We start from the raw sequence: 25878 nt of genomic DNA on the forward strand, positions 1-25878 counted from the left end.
TTCTCCATACGACTAAAATTTATTAAGAATTATCTTTTCAGTTCTCATAGAATAATGTTTAGTTTATCATCTTAATGAAAATATGATTTACCTTCGAGCGATATCGCCTAATTCTTACATAATCTTCTATGTAAAGCCATCGGGGACCCGGTGGCACAACTTCAATAGTAGTTGTTTCCGTATTGCTGCTGTTGTTGATACGCTGGCGGCCCTGGTGGAGGCTGTCGCTGGCCGGAATTCTGCTGCCAGGGGAAGGTACTTTGCATTTGTGGTCGACCTCCGCCGTAACTGTTCATGTGCTGTTGTTGCTGCTGCTGCTGATGCTGCGGCATCCGCGGGTTCATTGGCGGCTGCTGGGCCCGCATCTGTTGCTGGTAGTAGTACGGCATGCTGTTGACGCTGGTGTTGGCGGTTTGGATTGGGGCAAACTGCGGTCGGTTTTGTTGGTTCATGAAGCCACCCTGTGCCGCACCCGGTCCGGGCGGGTGATTGGAATTGTTCCCGTACGGGTTGCTACCGTATGCGGGATTTGAACCGTCGTAAATGCTGGGATTTTGCCTGGGTTTCTCCTGTTGGCCAATGGTCGAAATAGGTGAACCGTAGCTGCCTTGCTGGCTTTGAGACGAGCCAGGTTTAGGCAGAGATCCCATTAAGTTGGCAATTATGTTCTGAGTATCGAGCTGACTACTCTGTTCGTTGCTGTTTCGCGAGAAGTTTGAGTTCCCATCAAAGTTATCCTCGGCGAAGTCGTTTCCGCGGGCTGGAGGTTTTTTGCTGTTGGTGTTCATTGGAGGGACTACTACGTTTTTGGAAGCTGCTCGAACTACATCGTCGTAGGTGTAGTCGTCTTCGTCTTCCGAATCAATCAGTTTCTTCTGAGCGAATGGATCTGGCGAGTCGTCACCATAACTGCCAGATACCAACGATTTTATTTGACTGCTTTGATTCACTGAAAAGTTGTAGTTTTGCCTGTCATCGTTAAAGTCTTCGCCATTATCATCGTCGTTGTAATTCTGATCATCTTCTTCGTAATACTCTTCTCTCTGACGATCGTTCGAAGACTTTTCGTCTAAGTTGACATACCTGCGCAGTTTTTCCACTCGCACAGGATCAGTTTTTTCCAACTTCTTGAGATGAGAAATTAAATGCAACTGTTCTTCGTTTGAGAGATCCTTGAAGTTTTGAAGCAGAGTTTGCAGATCTGAATCTGTGAGACCTTCCAAAGCATTGCCGTCGTCAGCAGGTTCCGGTTCCGAACGACGCGTTGAACTTTCTTGTCGTTTCTCTGGTTCATTCTTTTCCGGAGCACTACTTGTCTCATTGATAAAACTGCTAGCCGTTACTGGTTTAGCTTTTTCCTTTGAGGCCTCCGCCATGGCAACGTATACATTGATCAGCTCTTCCAACTCATCACTAGTGAAGTCAGTCTTGCCTTGTGCTACCAAGGCAGCAGCCAACTTTTGAGCAATTGCGGCCTTGTCCACTGACCCATCTGGACCGAACGCGATCTGCGCCGAACTTGTTGATGCTTCTGGTTGCGGTTCTATCTTCTCCTTCTTAGATGCTTCATGGATTAGACTGGCAATGTTCTTAATCGCTTTCTTGATTGGGGCTATTTTTGGCAGTTCAACCATATCGGCCATCAGATGACCTTTGAGCTTTTCTTTTACAGTTTCAAGGAACATGCAGTTATCTTCGTTAAGAAGCAACTCATCTGCCGAGTTTGCTTTGACCTTCTCCAAAGCCAACGATTTCGAAAGTAGGTCAATCACTTTCGGCCCTAAACTACCTAAATAATCTTCCAAAGCGGTCAGCAACCGACACACTGCAACAAAGTTGAGCGGACTGGTGTCTTCGGCGTCAAGTTCGGTGCGAACAAACACTTTCTTGTTCGGGCCGTAATAGTTACTAGCCCAATCATCATAGCCCTGCTGATGTTGCATATATGATGGACCTCGGTGGTAACTTCTGGCTCTATCACGCTCCCGATCCTTGCTGTAATGTCTGCTGTGGCTACCGCTATGACGAGACGTCTCTTCGAAGTCATCGTCGCTGATTGGACTTCTTGAACGCTTCACACGACTGCTTTTTTGTTTTACAGAACTCTTGGACTTCACACTCATTCTTTCGTCTTCACTCGACTCGATTGGCTCTGTAGCTATGGGTTTCTTTTTCGCCACCTTCACCTTGTACTGCTCCTTCAAATTCTTCACCTTCTCTGCATCCTCATCTGGCAAGTTGAATTTTTTCTTAATCTCAGATTTCTTCTTGTCAATCGCTTCGTCATGTAGTTCCTTCATCCTCTTAGTCCAGTATCCGATCCACTCTGGTTTAAAGTCATGCTTCGACGGGTCTTTCTTTTCTGCCTGAAGCTCCTTGTAGCGTTTGTTCCAGAACTTTTTCCATTCGTCTGGATAAAGCGGATGTTTCTCTGGATTTTTTTCATGCTCTTTGAATGCCTTATCCAACTGCGCAACGGCAATCTCTAGGGAGCATCGATACTTTTCCCATTTGTAACGCTCGTGAGCAATTTCCGATGCTTGCAATGACAGCTCTTTGGGTGTCGGCAGAGCCTTGCGTTTCTCGGGTACGGGTGAACGGGATTTCCTATCCCCGAAACGCAACGGAGAACGATCATGGCGGCTAACAGGGCTACGCCTTCGCACAGGACTCCGCGATGTTCGCCTCCGTGGTGGAGGACTACGCGATCGGCGCCTTGGTGGTGGGCTTCGGCTATGACGTCCACGTAGCGGACTGCGCCTGAATGGCAACGGACTGCGGCGTCGAAGGGGGCTTCGTCGAGGGGGACTTCGACGTCTGTCAGGACTGCGACGACGATCGCGAGATGGCGAGGTGTTGGACGCATGACGGCGTCTCTCCGTTGATCGGTTGCCTACGGTTCGCGGTACTCCTGAACGTGTTTTGCCGGGAGAATCACTGGAATAAATTGGAGAAAAAAAGCAAAAGTTAGAGTACTGAACTGCGAACAGATTTATACAATCGGCAAGTCCGGAAACAGATACCGGCATGTAAAAAGCCGAAACCCGGAAACAGATTACAACAAGTCCGGAATAAGGTTCCGGCAAGTCCGTAACAAGGTTCCGGCAAGTTCTTAACAAGGTTCCGGCAAGTCCGGAACAAGGTTCCGGCAAGGCCGTTACAAGGCTCCGGCAAGGCCGTTACAAGGCTCCGGCAAGTCCGTATCAAGGCTCCGGCAAGTCCGTAACAAAGTTCCGGCAAGGCCGTAACAAAGTTCCGGCAAGTCCGATACAAGGTTCCGGCAAGTCTGGAACAAGGTACCGGCAAGTCCGGAACAAGGTTCCGGCAAGTCCGGAAGAAGGTTCCGGCTAGTCCGGAACAAGGTTCCGGCAAGTCCGGAACAAGGTTCCGGCAAGTCCGGAACAAGGTTCCGGCAAGTCCGGAACAAGGTTCCGGCAAGTCCGGAACAAGGTTCCGGCAAGTCCGGAACAAGGTTCCGGCAAGTCCGGAACAAGGTTCCGGCAAGTCCGGAACAAGGTTCCGGCAAGTCCGGAACAAGGTTCCGGCAAGTCCGGAACAAGGTTCCGGCAAGTCCGGAACAAGGTTCCGGCAAGTCCGGAACAAGGTTCCGGCAAGTCCGGAACAAGGTTCTGGCAAGTCCGGAACAAGGTTCCGGCAAGTCCGAAACAAGGTTCCGGCAAGTTCGGACCAAGGTTCCGGCAAGTTCGGACCAAGGTTCCGGCAAGTCCGGAACAAGGTTTCGGCAAGTCCGGAACAAGGTTCCGGCAAGTCCGGAACAAGGTTCCGGCAAGTCCGGAACAAGGTTCCGGCAAGTCCAAAACAAGGTTCCGGCAAGTCCAAAACAAGGTTCCGGCAAGTCCGGAACAAGGTTCCGGCAAGTCCGGAACAAGGTTCCGGCAAGTCCGGTTCAAGGTTCCGGCAAGTCCGGTTCAAGGTTCCGGCAAGTCCGGTACAAGGTTCCGGCAAGTCCGGTACAAGGTTCCGGCAAGTTCGGAACAAGGTTCCGGCAAGTCCGGAACAAGGTTCCAGCAAGTCCAGAACAAGGTTCCGGCAAGTCCGGAACAAGGTTCCGGCAAGTCCGGAACGAGGTTCCGGCATGTCCGGAACAAGGTTCCGGAAAGTCCAAAACAAGGTTTCGGCAAGTCCGAAACAAGGTTTCGGCAAGCCCGAAACAAGGTTCCGGAAAGTCCGAAACAAGGTTCCGGAAAGTCCGAAACAAAATTTCGAAAACAAGTCCGAGGTAAGATTCCGGGGTCCGGGGTAAGATTCCTGCAAGTCCGAAACAAAATTCCAGAAATTCCGGAACAAGATTCCAGCAAGTCCGCAACAAGATTCCGACCAGTTCAACAAGGTTCCAGCAATTCTAGAACAAGTATCCGGTTCGAAACAAGGTTCCGGAAAATTTGGAATAAGATTCCGACATGTTCGAAACGAGGTTCCGACAAGTCCAGAAGAAAGTTCCGGAAAGTTCTAAATGAGTTCTAGCATGTGTAACAAGGTTCCAACAAGTATGGAATCAGAATTTGACAAAACCGGAATCAGGCATTGGCAAGTCCGGAATCAAATTTGTCATGACCGAAATCGGGTTCCGGCATGTCAGGAATCAGGTTTCAGCAAGGTCTGGAATAAGATTACGACAAATTCTAAATAAGTTATGGCAAATCGGAAACAAGGTTATGGCAAGTCAGGAACAAGGTCAGGAAAAAGTTCCAAGTCAGGAAGAAGTTCAGAACAAGATTTCGGCAACACCGGAATAAGGTCGTTCTGCAATAAGTTCCGACAAGTTCTGAATAAGTTCCAAAAAAGCTTCGGCAATTTCTAGATATGTTCTGGCATGTCCAAAACAAAGTTCCGGAAAGTGCGGAACAAGATTTCGACAAAGTTTCGGCAGGTTCTAAATATGTTCCGACAAGTCAGGAGCAAGGTTATGGTAAGTCCGGAAGAAGGTTCCGGGAAGTACGGAACAAGATTCAGAGAAGTACGGAACCAGATACATGCATGTCAAAAGCCAAATTCCTACTAGTCCGAATACATGTTTCGACAAGTCTCGATCCAGACTCTGGTAAATCCATAATCAGATTCCGGCAACTCAGGAACCAGATTTTGGCAAGTCTGTAACAAGTTTCCAGCAAGTCCGGAATAAGATTCCGACAAATCTGAAACAATGTTTTCGACAAAATCTGAATAAGTTCCGACAAGTCTTGAACAAGATTCCAACAAGTCCGGAACAAGGTTAAGGCAAGTCCAAAACATGGTTCCGGCAAGTCCAGAACAAGGTTACGGCAAGTCCAAAAAATGGTTCCGGCAAGTCCAGAACAAGGTTACGGCAATTTTTAAATAAGTTTTGACATGTTCCGACAGGTTCTAAATAAGTAGCTACATGTCCTGAACAAGTTTTCACCAAGTTTAGATTACAACAATTCCGGAATCAGTTATTGGCAAGGACGAAATCGAATTCCGGCAAGTCAGGAATTAGATGTTAGCATGGTTTGGAAAAATTCTCCGGCAAGATCTAAACAAGTTCCGGCAAGTCCGCAACAACATTACGGCAAGTGCGAAACAAGTTACCGAGAAGTTCGAAACAAGGTTCCAAGAAGTCCGGAACGAGGTTCCGACAATACCGGAATAAGTTTGCCAAAAGTTCTAAATAAGTTCTGGTATTTCCGGCAAGTCCAGAACATGATTTCGGCAAATTCTAAATAAGTTCCGAAAAGTCTGGAACAAGGCTCTGGTTAGTCCGGAACAAGGTGTTCTGGAACAAAGTTACGACAAGTTCTAAATAAATTCCAAAATATAGGTTCCAGCAACTCCGGAACAAGATTTCGTCAAGTTTGGAACAAGGTACAAAAAAAAAGTTTTCGGTGAGTCCAGATCTAGGTTCACGCAAGATTTGAATAAGTTCAGAATAAGCTTTCAGTAAGCCCGGAACAAAGCTCCGCCAAGTCCAACAAAGAGATCGAGACGAGCCTAAATCTAAATAAACCCAGTAGAAAATATGCAATGCAAATATGAAATTCGGTCAAGATCGGGAGCAGTTCTGGTGAATCTAGAACAAGCTTCCAAAAAGCTGGATATGGTTCAAGAGCTGTAGATCATCACACACTCACTCATGGCCCCAGAGCACCCTGAGAGGTATAAAGAGCCAACGTAAGTAACACCCTAAAGTAATACAGTCAAACCTCCATGAGTCGATATTGAAGGGACCATCGACTCATGGAAAAATCGAGATGTGGAGTAACAAAACCTTGGAAAGCTCTTTGAAGGGACCATCACAGTAACCCAGAAAATATTTTTTAGTATGGAATAATTTGCTTCCATGAGTCGATATCGAGTCATAGAACATCGACTCATGGAGGTTTGACTGTATGAATAAATAATTATATAACGTTTTGCGAGTTTCGATTAGTAGAAATTTGGATGATTCCAACAATAGACAAAATATTTTTTCTGGTGGGTATAACACTTAACTGCTACAAATCTAAAACACAGTTTCGATAGATTTGAAAAAAAAAATCTGCCCGGTTTATACAGTTTAGATAAAAATAAAGTCCCGACAAGAATCTTATGCCGATAAGTATCCAGTTCAGAACATCAATTCAATGTGTTCTTGCTCTTGTAAGGTCAGTTTTTTGTGTGAAATAAAACTTTATATGAATACTATTCATTTTCTGGTCTTCCAACCTTACTTACTCCGAGGAAATACTCTGCACCGAAGCGGCACTGGAAATCGAATCCAAACTCTTGCGATCGGCCCGCGTCGGACGCACTTTCTTCTGCGGAGCTTGCACAACCGGCGGGGAGGGATCGCGTACCAGCTCGGCCGTCAGTGTGCCATTCGCCGCGGCAATCTGCTCCTGTAGCATCTTTTTGTCGATAACTTCGACAAACTTGGGTCCCGTACGCTCGTCAAAGTGCTTCTCAAAGAATACCTCCTGCTGATACTTCATCTTGTTGCGGGAATAGTCGCCACTTTCGTGCACGTTCGGCGTCAGGCGCCCATGGTGATCCTCGATCGCTTCACAAACAGTTTGGACGACACGGGCGATAATCTCCTTGGTGGCACCCCGTTGGCCACGATAGGGCACTAACTCATTGACCACCGTCGGATAGTGCTTTTCCTACGGAAGTAGTAGAATTTGAAAAATGCTAAATTTCTAAAATTTTGGTTTCCAATCTCACCAGAAATTTCATTCGGTGAATGAAGCTAGTGATGTGTACTACAATGGTTCTAGGGTCGCCTTTCTTATCGCACAAAACACAATGGTAGCTAGGTTCCTTTGCTCCGGAAGAGCTTAGTTCCATGATGTACTCCAGCCCAATCATCGGGCCTTCTTTGAAGCGGTCTATGGTGGCCTGAAGTTCCGCCACCGGTTTCACCTCATTCTCCATCCCTGGTGGAACCGGCTCACCCGGCGCAATGTGCATATGGACTATAAAAATGAATACAAAAAATTCCTTAGTGGTGATGCTATTTTAAATGAGTATTAGAGGGTACTGAATGTTACATAAAAGAGAAAGCAATACTGTTAGGTGAATGACTGCTCATTCAATTGCTGAACTGAGGCCACATACTTGCCACATACAAGCAGATGCTAAACTAAGAGTGATGTTCAAATTTAGTTTGGTTGAGCGAAAAAAAACTGAGTTAGTGAGATGATTGAACAACGAATATTCAATTCTATCGTTCAAAAGCTAAACAATGCGAAATCTAGAAATGTTACGTCTGATTTGTCTTTGCACACTCAGTTTCAGAATTACATTTTCACCAAATTCCATTGATTGCCATAGTAAACAACGGGAAAGAATTTTCTCTCCAGAGCAAATTGTTGTAAACTTGGATATAGGAAAATCGGATACACACGGATGCGCACACACAAACATACATATACACCACTTCAAATCGTGAAACTGAGATGATTGGTGCATACTAGTAACGCTGCTTTCGAATAATTTCATGGCCTTTCGATACACCTTTGTGTATAACAAAACCATAAACAAAATAACATTAGACTTATTTTCGTGATCAGGCGTTAATATTGACTTACTCTTATTGGCTTTCGGAGCAGTTGAATTACGGAAGTGTTCCGCATCGATCGTCGGCAGATTCATCCGGCTTTGATGCTTCCGACCAGCGATATGAGTTTGAAAGACGCGTTCCCCCGGCAGGTTGGTAACGCCGCAAAGGTGACACGAATAAATAAGCTGGTTCTCCTTGTTTCGCCCATTTCGACTGAAGACCTTTCCGTCCGTATTGTCGGAAAGCCTGACCGTGGTATTGAGCACATGCTTTTCGATATCGATCTCGGTCTGTGAAAAGAAATGGAAGGAAAGGGTTTCCAGTTACAAAGTGTTGCATGAGTTGCACTAAATTAATCCGTTGTTATGAAGAAACACTTATAGAAACACTTGCACTGTTCACTGACTCACTCAACACTGGTTTTAAGCACTATGACAAAAGAAACGAAACCGAATGTTCGAAAGATTTGGAACACAAATTTGAAACCAAGATTCCGACAAACCGTAAAATATAAATCGACACAGTTTTTCTTCCACAGAGATGTTCCCGATGCGGCCTTCTTCCTTATTTCCGGCATTGAACTTACCGTCTCAGTCCAACCAATGCCCGTCTCTCAAAATATGTAAGCAAACAAAAGAAATGGTGACCGATCGTGATCAAAAATATTTTAAATTGAACGATAGTTACCTGAGTCCTCGCTTCATTGTCGTTATTTCCTCCACCGATCCGGGCTATGTCCTCGTCCATGTCGCTGCGACGAATTCGGTACTGCCCAACAGATACGGCAGCCCTGTACCTCCTGACTAATGGTGTTCCTCCGCTTCACGCGACAACACTGATTCCGCTTGGGTTCGTTACACTTTCCAGCACTTCACTTCCGTCCACACTTCTGCATGCGAATGTTATTTTAGCGAAGCAATGCGCAACCGTGCTAATTCTTGTACGAGTCCAGAACCGGATAGCAGTCAGGTTCTGAATCGGAGGATTAGCCACAAACCGTTGCACTTCGCAGCACTTCAGCTGTGATCTACACAGGCACTAACACAAATACTGGAAACACTATTTCTACACTCGAAACACAGACGCAAAGGATCTCGCAATGCGCGAGTGCGCGACTGCAACGCTTGACTGGTTTAGTTAATTTTTGGGTGATGTTTAATATTGTTCAATCATTCAATGCGCGGGAAGGACTATCATTCATGAATTTTCAATAATCTGTAGGGAATAGAAGCAAAAAGAATGATAAACTGTTATAAAGCGAAATATATAGTTTTTATTAAGGTATATAACTGTACATTTTATTTGAAAGTAAATATTGGTTTAGAAAATTTACACTGCTTGCAGTTCTCATACTTACCAAAACGGCTCCCAATTTGGTACCAACTATAAATCGAGAAAATTCACTGAATGTGAAACGACTACGAATTACCTGAACCTTGAACGCCGACACGATTCGAAATATTTTGATGACTTCGATAGATTATTGCTGTGTTTAATAATCAGCAGAATGATACCAATTCCAAATACTCACTCTCAGGACCGTGTCAGACTTACGTAACAAAGTCCTGAAAGCTATTTCTTTTTAAGTTGATAAGGTCTATTAAATTTAAGCACGTAATTGAAGGCATGCGACTAAGTCATTATTGTATTTTACACACCTGTCAGATTCAGACAAATAATATTGCCATTCTGAACACTGCACGGTTCCGGTATGTCAACAGTCAACACTCAACTTTTCAATTTAGTATTCTATTAGCTTTCCCACCGTTCAAGGTTTAATTGAAAGTTTTTCTAAGTCCACCATTTCATGATTATACATTTTGTGTGGCAAGCACAACATGGATTCACTATGCTCAGGAAGTCGAGAATGTTTCCAACCCGAAAACCTAGACCGGACCGAGAATCGATCTCGCCATCTCCGGAATGACAATACTATGCCTTTACTTGCAAGGTCAACTGGAGACCTATCTTCCAGCTAAGGTTCTTGTTGAAATTTTGCTGAGCTGTTCATCATTCGATAGATTACCGTGAAACAATTTAGTATGATTGAAACATTGTTTAGTTTAGCAATGAGGTCAACAAATTTTTAATAGGTACTTTCAATATGAGACACACATGACATGTGTAGGTATTTTTTCATACAACGACATGAGAAATCGTAATTTTTACTATTAGCAGGGCAGCAGGGACTATGTCCAAGGGCTTGACGACCCCTCCCATGGCCACTGCGAGTTAGGGTGCCTAGGATGGCTGACTGAACTTTCTTATTTAACCTCAAAGAGAGATAAAATAAGGGTTGGCGATTGACATTAGCTTTCCGATTACTATCAATGTGGTTGACTTTATTTTCAATTTTAATCCCGTTTCTTTTTTACTTTTCGTAAGTTAGAGAAAAAGACGCAGACGCCTAATCCGAAGTTCAAATGACCAATCGCTCACTTAGAGCAATTGATTGTTCATTCTCGCGAAGGATGAACAATTGAACAAAATATTAAGGAAATGCAAATCCTGTAGTGTAGAAGTTGCATGGGTCACATAACTTTCCATGGTGAATCCCGATCTATGTTACTGATTACCCCACCCAACTAACACAACTTCCTTCCCGTGGTATTTGTGGAGATGCAGAGGTATTCTCGGTCTCTAGTAGCGACAATAACCACACACTAACATTCCCTCCCTTTCCCAACTGACTGTAAGGACTTGGCCGGCGCCGTTATTGATCAACATTTGTGACATCAACAACATCAGTTCTGATCAATCACGGAGTAGCAACCATTGATATGTACAGTCAGTCTAAGCTAAGCTAAGCTAACAAGGACATGAGAAATCGTAATTTCCACTATGATTTCTCTAAGTAGGGTAAATCACTACTTGGGCCTATGGACCCGATTCCCGGCTCACTGCACAGAAAACTAAGGATTTATACTTTTTGGAAGCCATAGGTTTATGATTGATAATTTTTAAAAAGTCTCCCATTTATTTCGCACAATACTCAATATTTTCCAACTATTTATTTCACTCCTAATTCCTAGAAGTGCGCGTTTTTTTTCAAAGCTTTTCATTATCGTACTTTGAGTAACAAATGATTGTGGTGACCCATTTTGGTGGACCTGGGTGGCCACTGGTGGTCCTTCAGAAGACCCGGAACGTCCGTAAAAATGGCCAATTCATGAAACTTGTCATAAAAGGGAGCGGTTTTTCCAAAGCTTTTCCTCATAGTACTTTGAGAATCAAATGATTGTGGTGACCCATTTTGGTGGACCTGGGTGGCCACCGGAGGTCCTCCAGTAGATCCGGAACGTTATCGAACACTGAGTAACAAATGATTATGGTGAACCAGTGTGATGGACCTGAGTGGCCACCAGAGTTCCTCAAGAGGATCCTGAACATCCGTAGAAGTGGTCGATTCATAAAACTCACCATGGATTAGCTGAATCACCGAACGCTGAGTAATAAATGATTATGATGACCCTTTTTGAAGGACCTGGGTGGCCACCGAGGTCTTCCGGAAGATCCGGAAACGTCCGTTAAAGTGGTCAATTCATGAAACTCATCATGAAGTAATCGCGCGATTATCTAAATGTCCGGTTCTGTTGTGCGGGTGGATAAATTAATAAGAAATTGAAACAATCAGTGCAGGTTTGTTCGTGTTTTGTAGGACGTAGAACGATCGTAGATCGCGTCCATGTTTTTTCATTAAGCAGAACGATCAGCCGGCATCAAAATTGTGTTTAGCTTTGTGCGGTAAGCAGAACGATCGGCCGGTCACCGACATTTTGTTCTGCGTAGTGCGGGTGTGTAAATTAATTAGAAAGTTAAAGTTTATATCGCGTCCAGACATATTTTCTTCGGGAAGCAGAACGATCAGCCGGTCACCGAAATTTAGTTCTGCTTTGTGCGGCCTTAAATTAAAATTATTAGTTTTGTTTTCATCGATCAAACTACACGCTATACACGGCATACCGTTCACCAAAACGAACCCTGCCACACTCCCTACCCCATATATCCAACATCCCAGTGATTTCTCGTGGAAGTGCAGATGACTCGTCGGCTTCTATCAAAGCGAGAATCATGTCAACATTATCCTACCCATTCCTCAATTGACCTGCATTCGGACACGGCCGGCGCTGGTATTGCTTATTTTTGGGTCACCAGTTCTTATACATTGAGGATGATGTTAGTCCCAAACGTCATCTGTTGGTTCTCTGTGTAATTACAGCTGACCTGGCAATAACGGAGTAGCAACCGTGGGCGGTCAATCATGCTCATGCTCATGCTCATGCTCAATTCATAAACTCATCATGGAAGAGTGCGATTTTTACAAAGCTACTCTGAGTAACAAAAGATAGTGGTGACCCATTTAAATGTTCTTGAGTAGCTACCGGAGGTCCTTTCTAAGATCCGGAACATTCGTAGAAATGTTCATTCCATGCAACTCATCATAGAAGAACGCGGCTTTTCTAAAGCTTTTTATTAACATTCTCTGAGTTATAGAAAATTATCGTAACCCATTCTTTTGGACCTGAGTGGCCACTCCTTCATGAATAATGCCCGTAATATTCCTAAAAGCTGCAAACTAACGAATCTCGAATCATAGGAGCATGGTTTTACAAAAAATCTATTATCGAAATCTGAGCAAGATATTTTTGTCGTGACCCTCAGTTATGGACTTGAATGGCCAGTGGAGGCCCTCTCGTAATCCATACACATGACTCAAGTGATTACTGGATGTCCTTCTAAAGTTCCTACGGATTGGTCAACACTTGATACTCATCCTACTAGAACACGATCTTTTGAAAACTGTTTGTTATTCTACTTATTGATCATCCCATGAAGGTTGTTGTGATGCTTTCTGCGGGGCCCTCCTTTTCCGTGCCCCCGTGCGGTAAGATTCGCGGCTACAAAGCAAGATCATGCTGAGGGTGGCGGGGTTCGATTCCCGGTCCGGTCTAGGAAGTTTTTGGGTTGGAAATTTTCTCGACTTCTCTGGGCATAAAAGTTTCATCATGTTAGCCTAATAAAACAGTATCAACCCAGTTTTGTCACTTCGCGATTTTGTCTGCCCTCGATTTTCTCTCGTTTTCGACACGATTTTATCACGTTTTCGACCTGATATTGTCACCCTAAAAATTTAAGAAAATTTAAGGTGTTCTAGTATAGTTGAACCTCTTTGCTGCCATTATAGACCCCCTGTTAATAAAAATTTAAATTATAAGATAGGTTTTTTATGGTTCATCATCTTGCAAGAAATTTTTGACCATAAGTTGTCAAAAGATTCAACTAAAGTAAATTTTTATTTCAAGTCAAACTTTCATGAGTCGATGATTTATGACTGAATATCGATCATGGAAGCAAATTATGCTATACTTGAAAATATTTTCTGGGTTAATGTGATTGTCCTTTCAAAAAAAAATAGTGTCATCCTAATTTTTATGAATTGATCTTGCGGAGTTTCATTGATGACTACACACGTTCCTGAGAATGGGTTACAACGATCATTCATTACTCAGGATATGAAAATAGTAAAACTATGACAAGTTTCATGAATTGACCGATTTTACGGATGATCTGAATGTACCTGAAGACATACAGTGGGCAATTCATGCGAATTGGTTACGATCATTTGTTTCGAAAATTAGGAAAATAAAAAGATTTAGAAGAATAGTATGAATCATCTACTTCTTCTATGGATTATATGGCGTGTTTTTCGAAGATGGGTTTTATGAATTGATCTCTTTTACGTGTGATACGTATATTCCGGAGGGCCTTTGGTTGCTACTCACATCCGTGAGAAAAGGTCACGGCAATAATTTCATGTTCAGAGTACGACCAGGAAATAAAAAAAATAGGCTCTTCTAGTACGTATTACATCCATTAACCACTTTAACCGATGTTCCGTATCTTCCGTAAGACCTCCGATAATCACTTTGGTAAATAAGAACGGGTCACGACATTCCGTCGTGTCTTGCTCAGAGTTCGATAATAGAAATATTTTTTTTTATAATTCGATAATGAAAAGCTTTAGAAAAAACCGTGCTCTTTTATGATAAGTTTCATGAATTGACCATTTTTACGGACGTTCCGGATCTTCTGGGACACTTCCGGTGGCCACCCAGATCCACCAAAATAGGTCACCACAATCATTTGCTACCCAAAGTATTATAAGGAAAGCTTTAAAAAAAAAACCGCGCTCTTCTATGATGTATTTCATGAATTGACCACTTTTACGGACGTTCCGGATCTTCTGAAGGACATTCGGCCACACAGGTCCATCAAAATGGGTCACCACATTTATTTGTTACTCGTAGTTCGATAATGAAAATCGTTGAAAAAAAACCGCGCTCTTATATGATAAGTTTCATTAATTGACCATTTCATTTTTACGGATGTTCCTGATCTTCCGGAGGACTCCGGTGGACACCCAATTCCACCAAAATGGGTAACCACAATCATTTGTTACTCAAATTACAATAATCAAAAGTTTTGTGAAAACTGCATTCTTCTTGGATGAGTTCCATGAATTGACCACTTCACCGAATGTTCCGGATCCTTTGGAGGACCTCCGGTGGCCACGCAGGTCCATCAAAATGGGTCACCACAATCATTTGTTACTCAGCGTTCGATAATGAAAAGCTTTGGAAAAAACCGCGCTCTTCTAGGATGAGTTCAATGAACTGACCACTTCTACGGATGTTCCGGAGGGACACCGGACCGCGTAATAACCAGGAATTGTGTTGATCCATGGAAATGGACAATGGCTACATTCTATTGGAATTATTGCTACGCAAATTAATGAGCATTTCCAAAATCACCCTTCGAAAGGCAAGAAATCCCGCTAAAAATTTGCCTAAGAATCTATGTTCCTTCAACATCGATTCCTGGGAACCAGAATGGCCAAAGTGCAAAAATCTGTCCGTAACAACATCCGTGGAATCCATACCTTCAATTTGGTTCCAACAAATTGAGAATCGGTTCGAAAATGAACTTTTGGGAGCGAATTCAATTTGGGGTCATTTTTGACCCGCTAATGCACAATGTGTAACTTTTTTTTAATGCACTAGGAAGGTTAATTGCTTACTTCAAGCTTTATCTGGTAAAAGGGCGAATGTCGCAAGAGAGAATTCTCTTCGTCGACTTCCCCTCTTTTAAGGTGGTTATACAACAAAGCCACAAATCGGCCATCTTGGAAACCACGTGTTTTTTCTAGTGATTTTTCAAGAGCACGAATTGAGAGAACCACAACGCTCATGGGGATGAAACATCCGTAGATCGTTTGCTTGCTTATGCTAAACAATCGACTTTAATTTCAGCATTGTACGAAAATTATTGCGCTAGATTTGAACTATAGATAATAGGACTATAAAACCGTGTGGTGAATTTAAAATTCACCACATGGCTTGATTGTATAATCACCTTAAATAAAAGTGACAAGCAGAGGTGAGCCAGGTGAGCCAGCCTAGGGCTGAAAACCTCTCAAGCTGGGTGCTGCGGATAGAGCCGCTTTTGTGCTCTCAAGCGAGTAGCGGGATATTTTGAAATCAATCCCATAAGCAAAATTATTTTGCAGTTACTTGGCTGTCAAACATTTCCCGCTCTTCGAATTTCTCTTTCCATGCTGCATTAAGGCGCACAAATGCGCGAGACTCTACATGACTTTACGATGGTTTACATACATTCCGGCTCCAATAAGCTGCTGAATCTCGTGAAATCTCGTAACGAGTTCATTTTAGATGCATTCTTACTAATTTTCCACTCGAAATATAATGTGAATATATTTGTTAGAAAGAATGCAAAACTCAAACTAAGTTTATTTTTATTTTTTTCCCAAATAATAACAATACTTCTCAATATAAGATATAAAACGAACATAACCACAATCTTCAGTGTTTGGCTCCGGCACAATACTCCATTGCACAGTGACGTCACGCACGACTTTTGACAGGTACTGGTCCTGTTGTTTACAGACGACTTTATTTTAATTTTCAGATACTTCTATCATTCTTTGGATTTTCTGATCGATAATTACCTAAACTTATCGATAACTACCAATATTTCAATGCGGAATGTACGGAATGTCTTCAACATCGTGCAATATGCAGATTTAATTTGGATCAAAAAAATTCTAAGTCCGAAACGTAAACAACAGGACCAGTACCTGTCAAAACAGTGAGGTTAGGTTTGCCGCGCGCAATGACCTATAGAAAATTTTGGCTTCACTTTGACAACCAAATCGATTCTATCCGCACCACCCAGCTCTCAAGTAAAGACAAAAACAAAGTTACTTGTTGACGCAGTGTTGAATTCTGAGTACAAACATCAGCATAGCGGACGAAAAGTTCATCATCGCCAATATCCTAATGGCCATTCTCCTCGAGACACCTTTGGCTCAGTTATCTTCACCAAGTCTCACGTTATCGACTGCTACATTCCATTTAGTTCGAGATTGCAACGTTGATAAATATTCCTGGACCCAGCGGCTCCAAAACCGATCCAAAAGCAGTTGCGCGTACTGCCATTGCTTTCTCATAATTTCATCACTATCGTAAAACACACCTGGAGCACCATTTGTTGATTGATGAAATCCCAATAGAAGGTCATTTGGTATAATACTTCGGGGGTCCTCAGGATCAGTAGAAACATAAGTTAATGGGCAACTGTTGACTAAATGTTCAACTTCCACCAACAAAGTATGCAACGTGAAGATGTGAAAATCACCGCTGTCATTTTTTTTTTCGCTTTCTGAGGACTTCTTTCAATCCAAAAACTTAATCAATCATATTTACGCTAGTGAAACCCAAATAGATAAAGCGCGGTTGATTGTGACCGCCGTGAAGTGAAGTGGACTACTATTCAAAAATTGTACTCCGAGTATCAACGCGGTGATGACTGGCGTGCAGACTTGGTTTGACTTTGAAGGATTTGGACTCAAGACTCAAAATTGCAAGATTGCATACACACAACCATCCCATAAACTTGTTATTACTGAAGCACAATCAAATCATAAGCATCAACACAACCATCAAAGTCGTAATTACTGATTTTCAACTAGTTGGTAATTCGGTACATTCAAAGTTAATTGCCTATATGCCGGGTATTAAGCCACCCGGAGTGGAAATTGATTACTATGTCTGAAACTTGATTATGCATATGTACAACATGTGATAGATTTAGTTCGGAAAAGGTATTGGAGGGTAACCGCCCCTTCGGTGGGGTTTGATCCCACGACCCCAGTCGTTTTCCAGGGTGACCACTTAACTTCCACCGAAGGGGCGGTTACCCTCCAATACCTTTTCCGAACTAAATCTATCACATGTTGTACATATGCATAATCAAGTTTCAGACATAGTAATTAGTTGGTAATGTTACAACCGCCCCGCCCCTCTGCTCTTCCTGTTCCATCAAGAAAATTACTACAGAATAAACCGTTTATGAAGGATGACAGGCAACAGTTTTCATCGGGTCTCAGATGGATTATGGTGAGACCAAACCAATATTGTTCTACACTATCTTTTCTATCTATAAGGTTACGATATTTTGTGTTACTTTTCCAGGGTGACCACTTAACTTCCATTTTAAAATTCCCGCATATTTCCTGATATTTTTTGATAAATTCCCGATATAATTTTGAAGATTTTAAATAAAAATTTGTATTCAAATTCCGAAAAAAAATCGTGAATGATTATATTTTATTCTAAAATTTCTTTTAATAGACGTTCACTTAAAAAAAAACTTTATATTTAAAATAATGAGTCAACTAGAGTTCATTCTTTCCAGTTCTTTGTCTATATAGGGGAACTGTTCCATTTTTCATCTCACTGAACATATATTCATCTCATCGCAAAACAAAGAAATACAGCACCAATCTCGTCGCTTCTTTTTGCTAACACGCGTGGTCCGGTGAAAATAATCACAAAAATAAGAAAAAAAAACGAAATTCCCCTTTATTGCTTTGTTTTTGATGGGATGGGATTAGAAGTTATGTGATGAATTGCCGAACCGGAAAAAAGGGCCAAAGCGCCCTAAATGTTGGTATAAAGTTAACCTTAAATAAATAGAAGAATCCGCTGAGCGAATAAACATTTTTGATCCAAAACTTTAATTTTTCAGAGATGAGCCAACCTATTTGGCTGCAAATCTCTATAATAAAGATAATAATTGTAATAACCATCATGTTCTTTTATGCTTGTTACCTATCGCATTTTTTCCTCAATATATTTTTAATTTTAGAGACATATTTTACCTTGACCAGTAGTTCGGAGACGAGCCAGCCTCGGGCTGCAAGTCTCTTAAATAAAGACAAAAAAAAAACCTTGGCCAGTAAGCTATTATTGATTTGATTATTTCTACTATTGCTACATATCATGTTCTTATTATAACATTTGAGTTTGTCATTTATGCCAGTCTTTTCTTATGCTGGTTTACAACCAAACAAACACTGTGCATTAATCTAAAGCAATTCTCCTGTACAGCGTTACCATTTAATAAAATCAATATGTTAAGCATTATTGGATATACTCGACTAATTACGGTCGACAAGTCTCTAGACAAAACTCGAGTCCAATTCAAGAGAAAATCGATCAAGCATCTCCTCTCTTTTTCGGAGATTAACTTGGTCTTATTAACTTTTCGAAGCGTAGATGGTATGCTGCTTTCCATTCTCACTAACGAGAAGAGCCTAATCCATTAACATTGAAGAATTCTGGTTTCACTATACTTTCCATTGTATATTTTACAAAGCCGTATAATTCCTCAAATAGTTTCAAATGTTTCATGAAAAATCCTATGAATTTAAAATGAAATACGATATTTTTTCACGTTGTACACTAGAATAAGGCCGTTACAAATATTGAATTAAAATTATGTCCTACTGGTCTCCAAAAGGTCAAGAGGGATGATAAAAAATGAATATTAAAATTTAAAAATCAAAAACTCCTCGGATTTGTTAACTAATGTTTTGAAAATGATCAAAAATATTCGATTTTTTTCCCGTTACCCCCTCAAAATATTGTTTCTGGGAAAAATCCGAGGGGGGATACAACATTGTTTTCTAAAATTTGAATCGGTCTAATCACACATGGATTAAGGTGACACGGGAAGTACGAACCATCATCAAATCGTCATCATTTTCATCATTGAATGCTTAACTTTTTTTCTACAACAATGATTGATGAATGACATATGATTTTGAAAAAGTATCACCGGCGCGTACTTACTCGCAATCTACAAGCTGATACATTTACAGCTACATCAAACAACTGAAAACAGAAATACGCCGCTCCAAAATTACGAGGTGACAATGCTAGAAAGAGACAAAAGATAGGAAAAATAACACGGTGTATAGTGCCTCCCCGAGTCACCTTAACGAAATGAACACTTGATGACTTTTTTTTTTCCCGATTTTTTATGTAACTTCAAGAAATTCCCGACTTTTTCCCGCATTTCCCGCATGGACTTTGAATTCCCGCATATTTCCCGCATTTCCCGATTTCCCGACTCACTGGCCACCCTGCTTTTTGGAAGTGTTTCGCGTTGCGCCCGGGTTTCATTTTGAGATTATGCTGATACCATGTTCAATTAATTTACAATCGACGAATAGTCGGACTAGCTATATGATTCTACTATGCTTCGCGAATGTTGTTAAGTTATGTAAAAAGTTTCTTTCTGAAATTAAATCTACGGGGAGCATGTTTCTTAATGGTTTTATGGGTTTGAGCAGACTTTATGTACCATCCATGGCGACGATGTTTATGACTGTAATATTAGTATGCTTTTTTTTATTTGGCATCATTGAATGGTTTAGATGTTTACTGATTTTGTTGTCCCTGACCATTATTTTGCTAAAACTTTGAAAGTTAACATTGTATCTTATGGCTTCATATTGGAAGCTAATATCAGAGCCAATATCTTCCTTTTCTGTTGATGTTCTCTGTTTTCATTTTGTTCGAAGTCCATTAACGGCTAACAACAATTGTATGATTTTAACTCTTTACAATCCGTCGTAGCACTTCTGTACCATAATGAATGTTCAATTAAGATTTTCCATACGTTGACAATATTTATTGTTTGTTAGATTACCATTTCTATGCAGCATACTACTCATCAGTCTTGAATAAATAGCACAATTCATTGTATTCAAAACATTCATGATGCTTGAAATAGATTCTTTTTTTTTAAATTTATCATGAAAAAGATACATCTCAGTATGTAAAACCCACTAAATTTCACTCGATTCAAAGTTGAACGGAACATACTACACATGCTACATGGTTGACATCTGCACATCACATGTTCTTGCAGCTGTCGGATCATTACCAAAATTCAATTCAACTCATAGTTATTGTCGATTTCTGGCCAATTTCTGATCAATTTCTAGCTTCGGCTGGACATATACTAAAATTGGAACGATACAGAGAAGATTAGCATGCCCCTGCGCAAGGATGACACGCAAAATCGTGAAGCGTTCCACATTTTTAATTCATTTGTTGATCAAAATCATTATCATATCAAGGGGGAAATGGAATTTAATTTCTTTTTGTTCTTTTTTTGTTTCAGAGAGCGAGCAAAGGCGCTTAAACCTAGGCTATTAGCCAGGGCAAGGCTAATACCTTCGCCCCATCCGAGGAAAATCATCGGCAAGGATAATGGAGTGACATAAATTTCTTAGCAAAGTCACTCCCAACGTATTTCCACAAATTTTCTATCATTTGCTTATAATGATACCCCTAAACCACATACCCTACCCACCATCCAATTCCTTGACATCTATGAGGGCGTCGGTGAGTCGCTGGCCTCTCATTAAGTAGATGTCATATCATCATTTCCTTCCCTTTCCTAGTAACGGAGAAGATGGGCGTGGCCGGCAATGATAGCTTTCATGTTTTATCATTTTGGACCCCCAATTGGATTTCCATTGAATCCCAAATGGAAATCCATAAGCAATTGGGGTAAGAAAGGTAAAGAATATACATGACAACTATCTACGAAATACTCCGTTACAACGCAACGCAACGCAACTTCCACCAACAAAGTATGCAACGTCTCTCTCTTTGAGCACTGCATTTAATTCTGTTTTTACACTTCTTACAACACGTTCCCACGCTCCTCCATAGTGTGGATTAGCTGGAGGGATAAACTTCCAGTCAATGACCGTCTTGTTCGTCTTGTTACATTGAACGGATCCACAAATCCGTTTGTAGCTTCAGCAAGATGTTCGTGCTTTTTCGAAGAGTTCCATAAGAAACGCAATATCTATGCAGTAGTTTGGAGGAGTCGATTGATGTTCGAAAATCGTTCAGCATCGGGCAGTGCTTTAGAAAATGTGTAATTATTGTCTTCGATTATCGTAGCTACGAATCCAGTAGTTTACGTGATATTACAGCACTTTAGTTCTGGTGGCCAGTCATAATTACTTTGCTGAAAAAAGGTAGGCCCCGCTACCAGAGCTCGCATCGGATTGTCACGCGTTGCAGTCTGAAGGATTCGACGAAGATGGAACGTATTTCCAATCTGTCACATTTGTTTTCAAGATACTTTCGTTCACTCGAATAGGTACAAAAGGAACTAATCGCTTTTTGGAATTCAACCAGCACAACACCGTGCGTCGTCTAATCCGTCCAAAGACCAAAAGTAGAATGATGTATCAGTCAAACGATATTTTTCAACAACTGTCTGGCAAAGCTTTGCGCCGAGAACAGCCGGCTGAAGTGTTCGCTTTGAGTGGTGTCACGCGTGCTTTGTATGCCAAAAACGAAGTGCAATACTGGTCATGATACTTCACTCTCTCCGGTACATCACAACAGCGTATGCCAAGTGACTAGAACCACAAAAGGTGTGAATTTCGAGTGCAACAACTTTTTCAGCATGCATTAATAAGCAACGCGGAGTTTAAACTTTTTGCAGGTCATTCAGCCAGTCATGCCATTTTGCGATATGGTCACATCTCAATTCATCGTCCTACGAAATCTTTTCTTCCCAATTGTGTCGCATCAAGATACGGATTTTAATCCTTACTGGATTTACGAGCCCCAAGGGATCATAAAGGGACATGGCCACCTCTAAAATATCCATCTTGGTTGGATGTTCCATTCTAGTTATGGGCAATATTGTGAAACTCAAGAACAAATTCATCCGTTTCTGCATTCCAGCGTACAGTTAGAACGCGATCTACTGCTGTTCCGTCAACGTTCATTGATGACACTATATTACACGTTCCTCCGGTAGAGCGTCGAGCAAATCTTGACCACAGAGAAATAGACGTCTCACTGAGAACAAAATGCAATAAAAATCATCGTCACGAAAACATTACCGTTCAATGCTAAATGCACTGTAAGTGGACAAGCGGCAAACAGATGGCGGTAGTGTACAAACGTGAAATACAAGCATAATCGATGGAAGTGCCATCGGTGACCGATCGACCACCTACAAAAAAAAATGGAATCCACCGTTAAAAAGATGAACGATGTAACATGTGTACAGTGAGACGTTTGATGAACCCGTGAAGAAGTAAACCTCCAGCTTGCTGAATACGGATGACTTCGCTGCATATGTGGCTTGCATCTTGCACGTTGACGAACGATTGGTAACAATCGTCAACATAATGCTATCATGAACATGTACGTCCAAGTTTGGAAGATGATATTAGCATTTCCATATCAACATAATGTTGTTCTAGCTGCTTTAGGATACTCATGTTTGAGCAGTTCAGCGTTTTGGTATTCCAAAAAAAGTTCCAGGAATGGCGAATAATTTGCTCCGTATATCATAGCACTCATACGGAAAACTTGAGGTACTTGATAAAAAAATATTATGAGTGGTCGAACCAATGCAATAATATTCATGTTTGCTTCAAACATCAAGCTGGTTGAAACAACTTGAAACGCACATATCGTTCAATAAAAAGTTTTCGTTCGCTTCAAATGCAACAATATGTTTGATCCAAACATATTTATTTTTGATGCCAGAACAAACTGAATTTATGTTTGGATTTACCTAGAATATGTTTGTTTTTAACGTAGTTTTTTCTGCGTGAAACAAACCAGCAAAGAGAGCAGCCAGAAACCAGTTTTTCTGCACTGCTAAAAAAGTTTACACACAAAAGACTTTGAAGTATGCTCTTTTGACTATAAAGTATTCAATTATGACTGCAAAGTACGCTCTTTCGTGGGAGAATGGGACTACACACAAAAAGGAATAAATATTATGCACAATTATGACTATCTTTTGTTCACAAATGATTAACATTTATGCATAAAAACAGGAAAAGTGTGTAAAACTTATCCTTTTTATGCATAAAATTTTACTCCTTTTGTGGGTGTGCTGTGCGTGTGATACAAATAGACTGAGCAGAAGTTCAAATTAAAAATGAACCCCGTTAATTTGAATGAGGTATACCGTTCAAATTATCGGGGGTCCACGGTACTTGTACATACGGAAATTATATCCCACCTCACACTATTTTCATATTCATCTTATTTAAACAAATGCAAACATAAACCATCGATTGCGGTTGATTTGTTCGTAAATTGGATCTATACAACGGCATTTAGAATTGAAATCGTTTCCGGGATGTAAACAAACGCCAATATGACAACGTGGCAATCGTACTTTATCAGAAATCTGATAACGTTTCATCATATCGTTTTTGCAATTAATTTAGTGGTAAAGACGTAGAGATGTCCAGCTTTGAAATACTTTGTCAAAGTATATCATTACGTTGATATCATAATACTTTACTAGATAAAACATTATTATATAAAGAAATACCGATAAAATCATTTAATTTTATATAAATAACTTTTAAGGGTCTGTCTCAATTGGATAATTAAACTGAAATTAAACTTAAAAGTGACATTTCAATAATTATCAAATAACCCTGCTCGCAGAGCAAGATTACTTTTGACAGATATCGAATCATTTTCCATCGATGTCCTATTGGAATTGCTGGTTAGGACCAGCCATTCTTATAACGGGGTGATTTTTTAATTTTCGAACTGTCGCTTTTAAGTTTAATTCTCCAAATGAGACAGACCCTAAGAAGTTAGACGAATGGTTGGCCGGGCTCCACTGTCAAAAATAAGGTGATTTGATTTGCTCATACACTATCGTGGAAAGGGTTTCTATCAACGAGTACTCGCTCCAAAATTTCGAATACGATCTCGTCGAATAGGATTTTTAATGCGCAGTTCTGTTTTATATATGCGTTTGGCTCATAGATTTTATCGCATCTCAATTTTATCACGTAGCGAGATAAACCGGCCTAGGGCCGAAAATCTCGTAAGTAAAGATAATTAAATTCAATTTTGTCACGTTTTCGACCCGATTCTGTCAACCCATTTTTTTTTAGGAAATTTCAGTCTTTCTTCTTATTTTTGTAAATAATACTGCAAACAACCATAATTTCCTTAAAATAGGTTTCACCACCTGTGGTTTATAATGAATATTTTTTAAATACCTGTCAAGAAATTTATAAGCTTTTTCGACAAGAAAAGGGTTTCGTTCAAGTATATTGCCTTTCCAAGGTAAAAACTGATTCATATTTGTGAAACAAATTAAAAAATTCAAAACATTTTTTTCCGCTTTTAACACATTTTCTATTTTATCAACCATAAATTCACCAGGGGGTGAAAATTGGGACATTACTGTTTATAGACATTGTTTACATTGCTGGAAATAAGAAAGAAAGTCTTGAGGAAAATGATAGGGAAATACTTGAAGAAATTGAATCCAGAGTGTAGGATTGCGTTTAACAACACTAAAACCTAGTTCTACTTTCTTGATTTTAGCGCAATTAATTGCCAATTGCGATAAACTAGTTTCTATATAATAAAAATAAGTTAAGATTTCCTTCCTGATGTTTTAACTGGCAAACAGGTTGACCGATTTGCAAGATGTTTTCCCTAATCGATTCGTTTTGGGATCCGCAAGGTTTGTATACACAAAAAGTTGGGGAATTTACCGGGGAAATGAAAAAAAATCATTAGAATACAATTTTGGGTTAGCTGTTGAGGAAAACAAAACAATCGCTTGGAAATTGATCTAGAGTGCGGTGCTGCAAATAGTTCATTATGAAATTTGCAACACCCGGGCAAAGCTGGGCATCTTTCGCTAGTAATTCATTCAAAAAATATTTTTTCAGAATATTTTTAGGATTTTTTTAATCTTTATTAAAAAGATTCTCAGCCCACGACTGGCTCTTCTCTAAAAGGAATATTATTACGAATATCGAGGTAGAATTTTTGAGATAAAAGTTCAAACATGAACTGAACTGATAACAAAGACAAAAATGCCTCTTCTTCGAACCGGAATACTGTCGAGGAAACATTTTGAATCAAACATAAACATTAATGTTTTGTTTAAAATATCTCTAAAAAGTTAAAAAGCAATCAGTTTGTATAGTCAACTATTCCGAACTTTTTTACTCAAAGCCATACCCCATGGCATAACGCTAGCGCTATTCTTTTGCCACGACACGGCCGCCATTTCTGAAATCTATCTCTCGATCGAACACGGTACTTTTGATAACAATTTCCGTAAAAATCTGCGTTTAACCGAATGAATTTTTGCACTAGTTTTACAACGACGGAAGCACTTAATGAAATTATTCCATAATTACCTGTTTTCGACAGCTTTTCCGGCTATTTTCCGCAGATATTCACACCAACGAAACTGCTATGTCAGGAAAAACAACGCGAAGTGCAAATTTTTGACAGTTTCCACCACTTTGACAGTTCCTTAAAAGTCCAGAGTCGAATCGTACTTTACTTTGAATGGGAATTTGAAACAGAAAAACACAAAACAAAGCAACCGGCGAAAGAAAAGTACACAACAAAACCAAAAAAAAAACAAGAAAAATAGAACCGATT

The 25878-nt window shown here is 40.7% G+C and overlaps 1 protein-coding gene and 1 non-coding gene across 3 annotated transcripts; one reads left to right on the forward strand and one right to left on the reverse strand.

The window, feature by feature from the left end:
• Positions 1-25766, reverse strand: LOC134226506 (uncharacterized protein CG7065-like). Of its 2 annotated transcripts, XM_062707328.1 has the most exons (6): positions 25629-25766; positions 8705-9232; positions 8046-8307; positions 7180-7430; positions 6691-7118; positions 1-2937 (listed from the first exon to the last, which is right to left on the reverse strand). In XM_062707328.1, exons 2-6 carry the CDS (start codon positions 8762-8764, stop codon positions 162-164), a joined length of 3777 nt encoding a protein of 1258 aa, XP_062563312.1. In that variant the 5' UTR covers positions 8765-9232; positions 25629-25766; the 3' UTR covers positions 1-161. The 2 variants fall into 2 exon arrangements, with proteins under 2 accessions (XP_062563312.1, XP_062563313.1); XM_062707329.1 differs by lacking the exon at positions 8705-9232 and having other exon boundaries at positions 25629-25747.
• On the forward strand, positions 20386-20489 carry LOC134228224 (U6 spliceosomal RNA). The gene has a single exon (XR_009983887.1). It is a non-coding gene; the product is annotated as a U6 spliceosomal RNA (small nuclear RNA).
• Positions 25767-25878: the final 112 nt, after the last annotated feature.

The sequence above is a fragment of the Armigeres subalbatus genome, chromosome 3 (assembly GCF_024139115.2).
Source record: "Armigeres subalbatus isolate Guangzhou_Male chromosome 3, GZ_Asu_2, whole genome shotgun sequence".
Classification (NCBI taxonomy): domain Eukaryota; kingdom Metazoa; phylum Arthropoda; class Insecta; order Diptera; family Culicidae; genus Armigeres; species Armigeres subalbatus.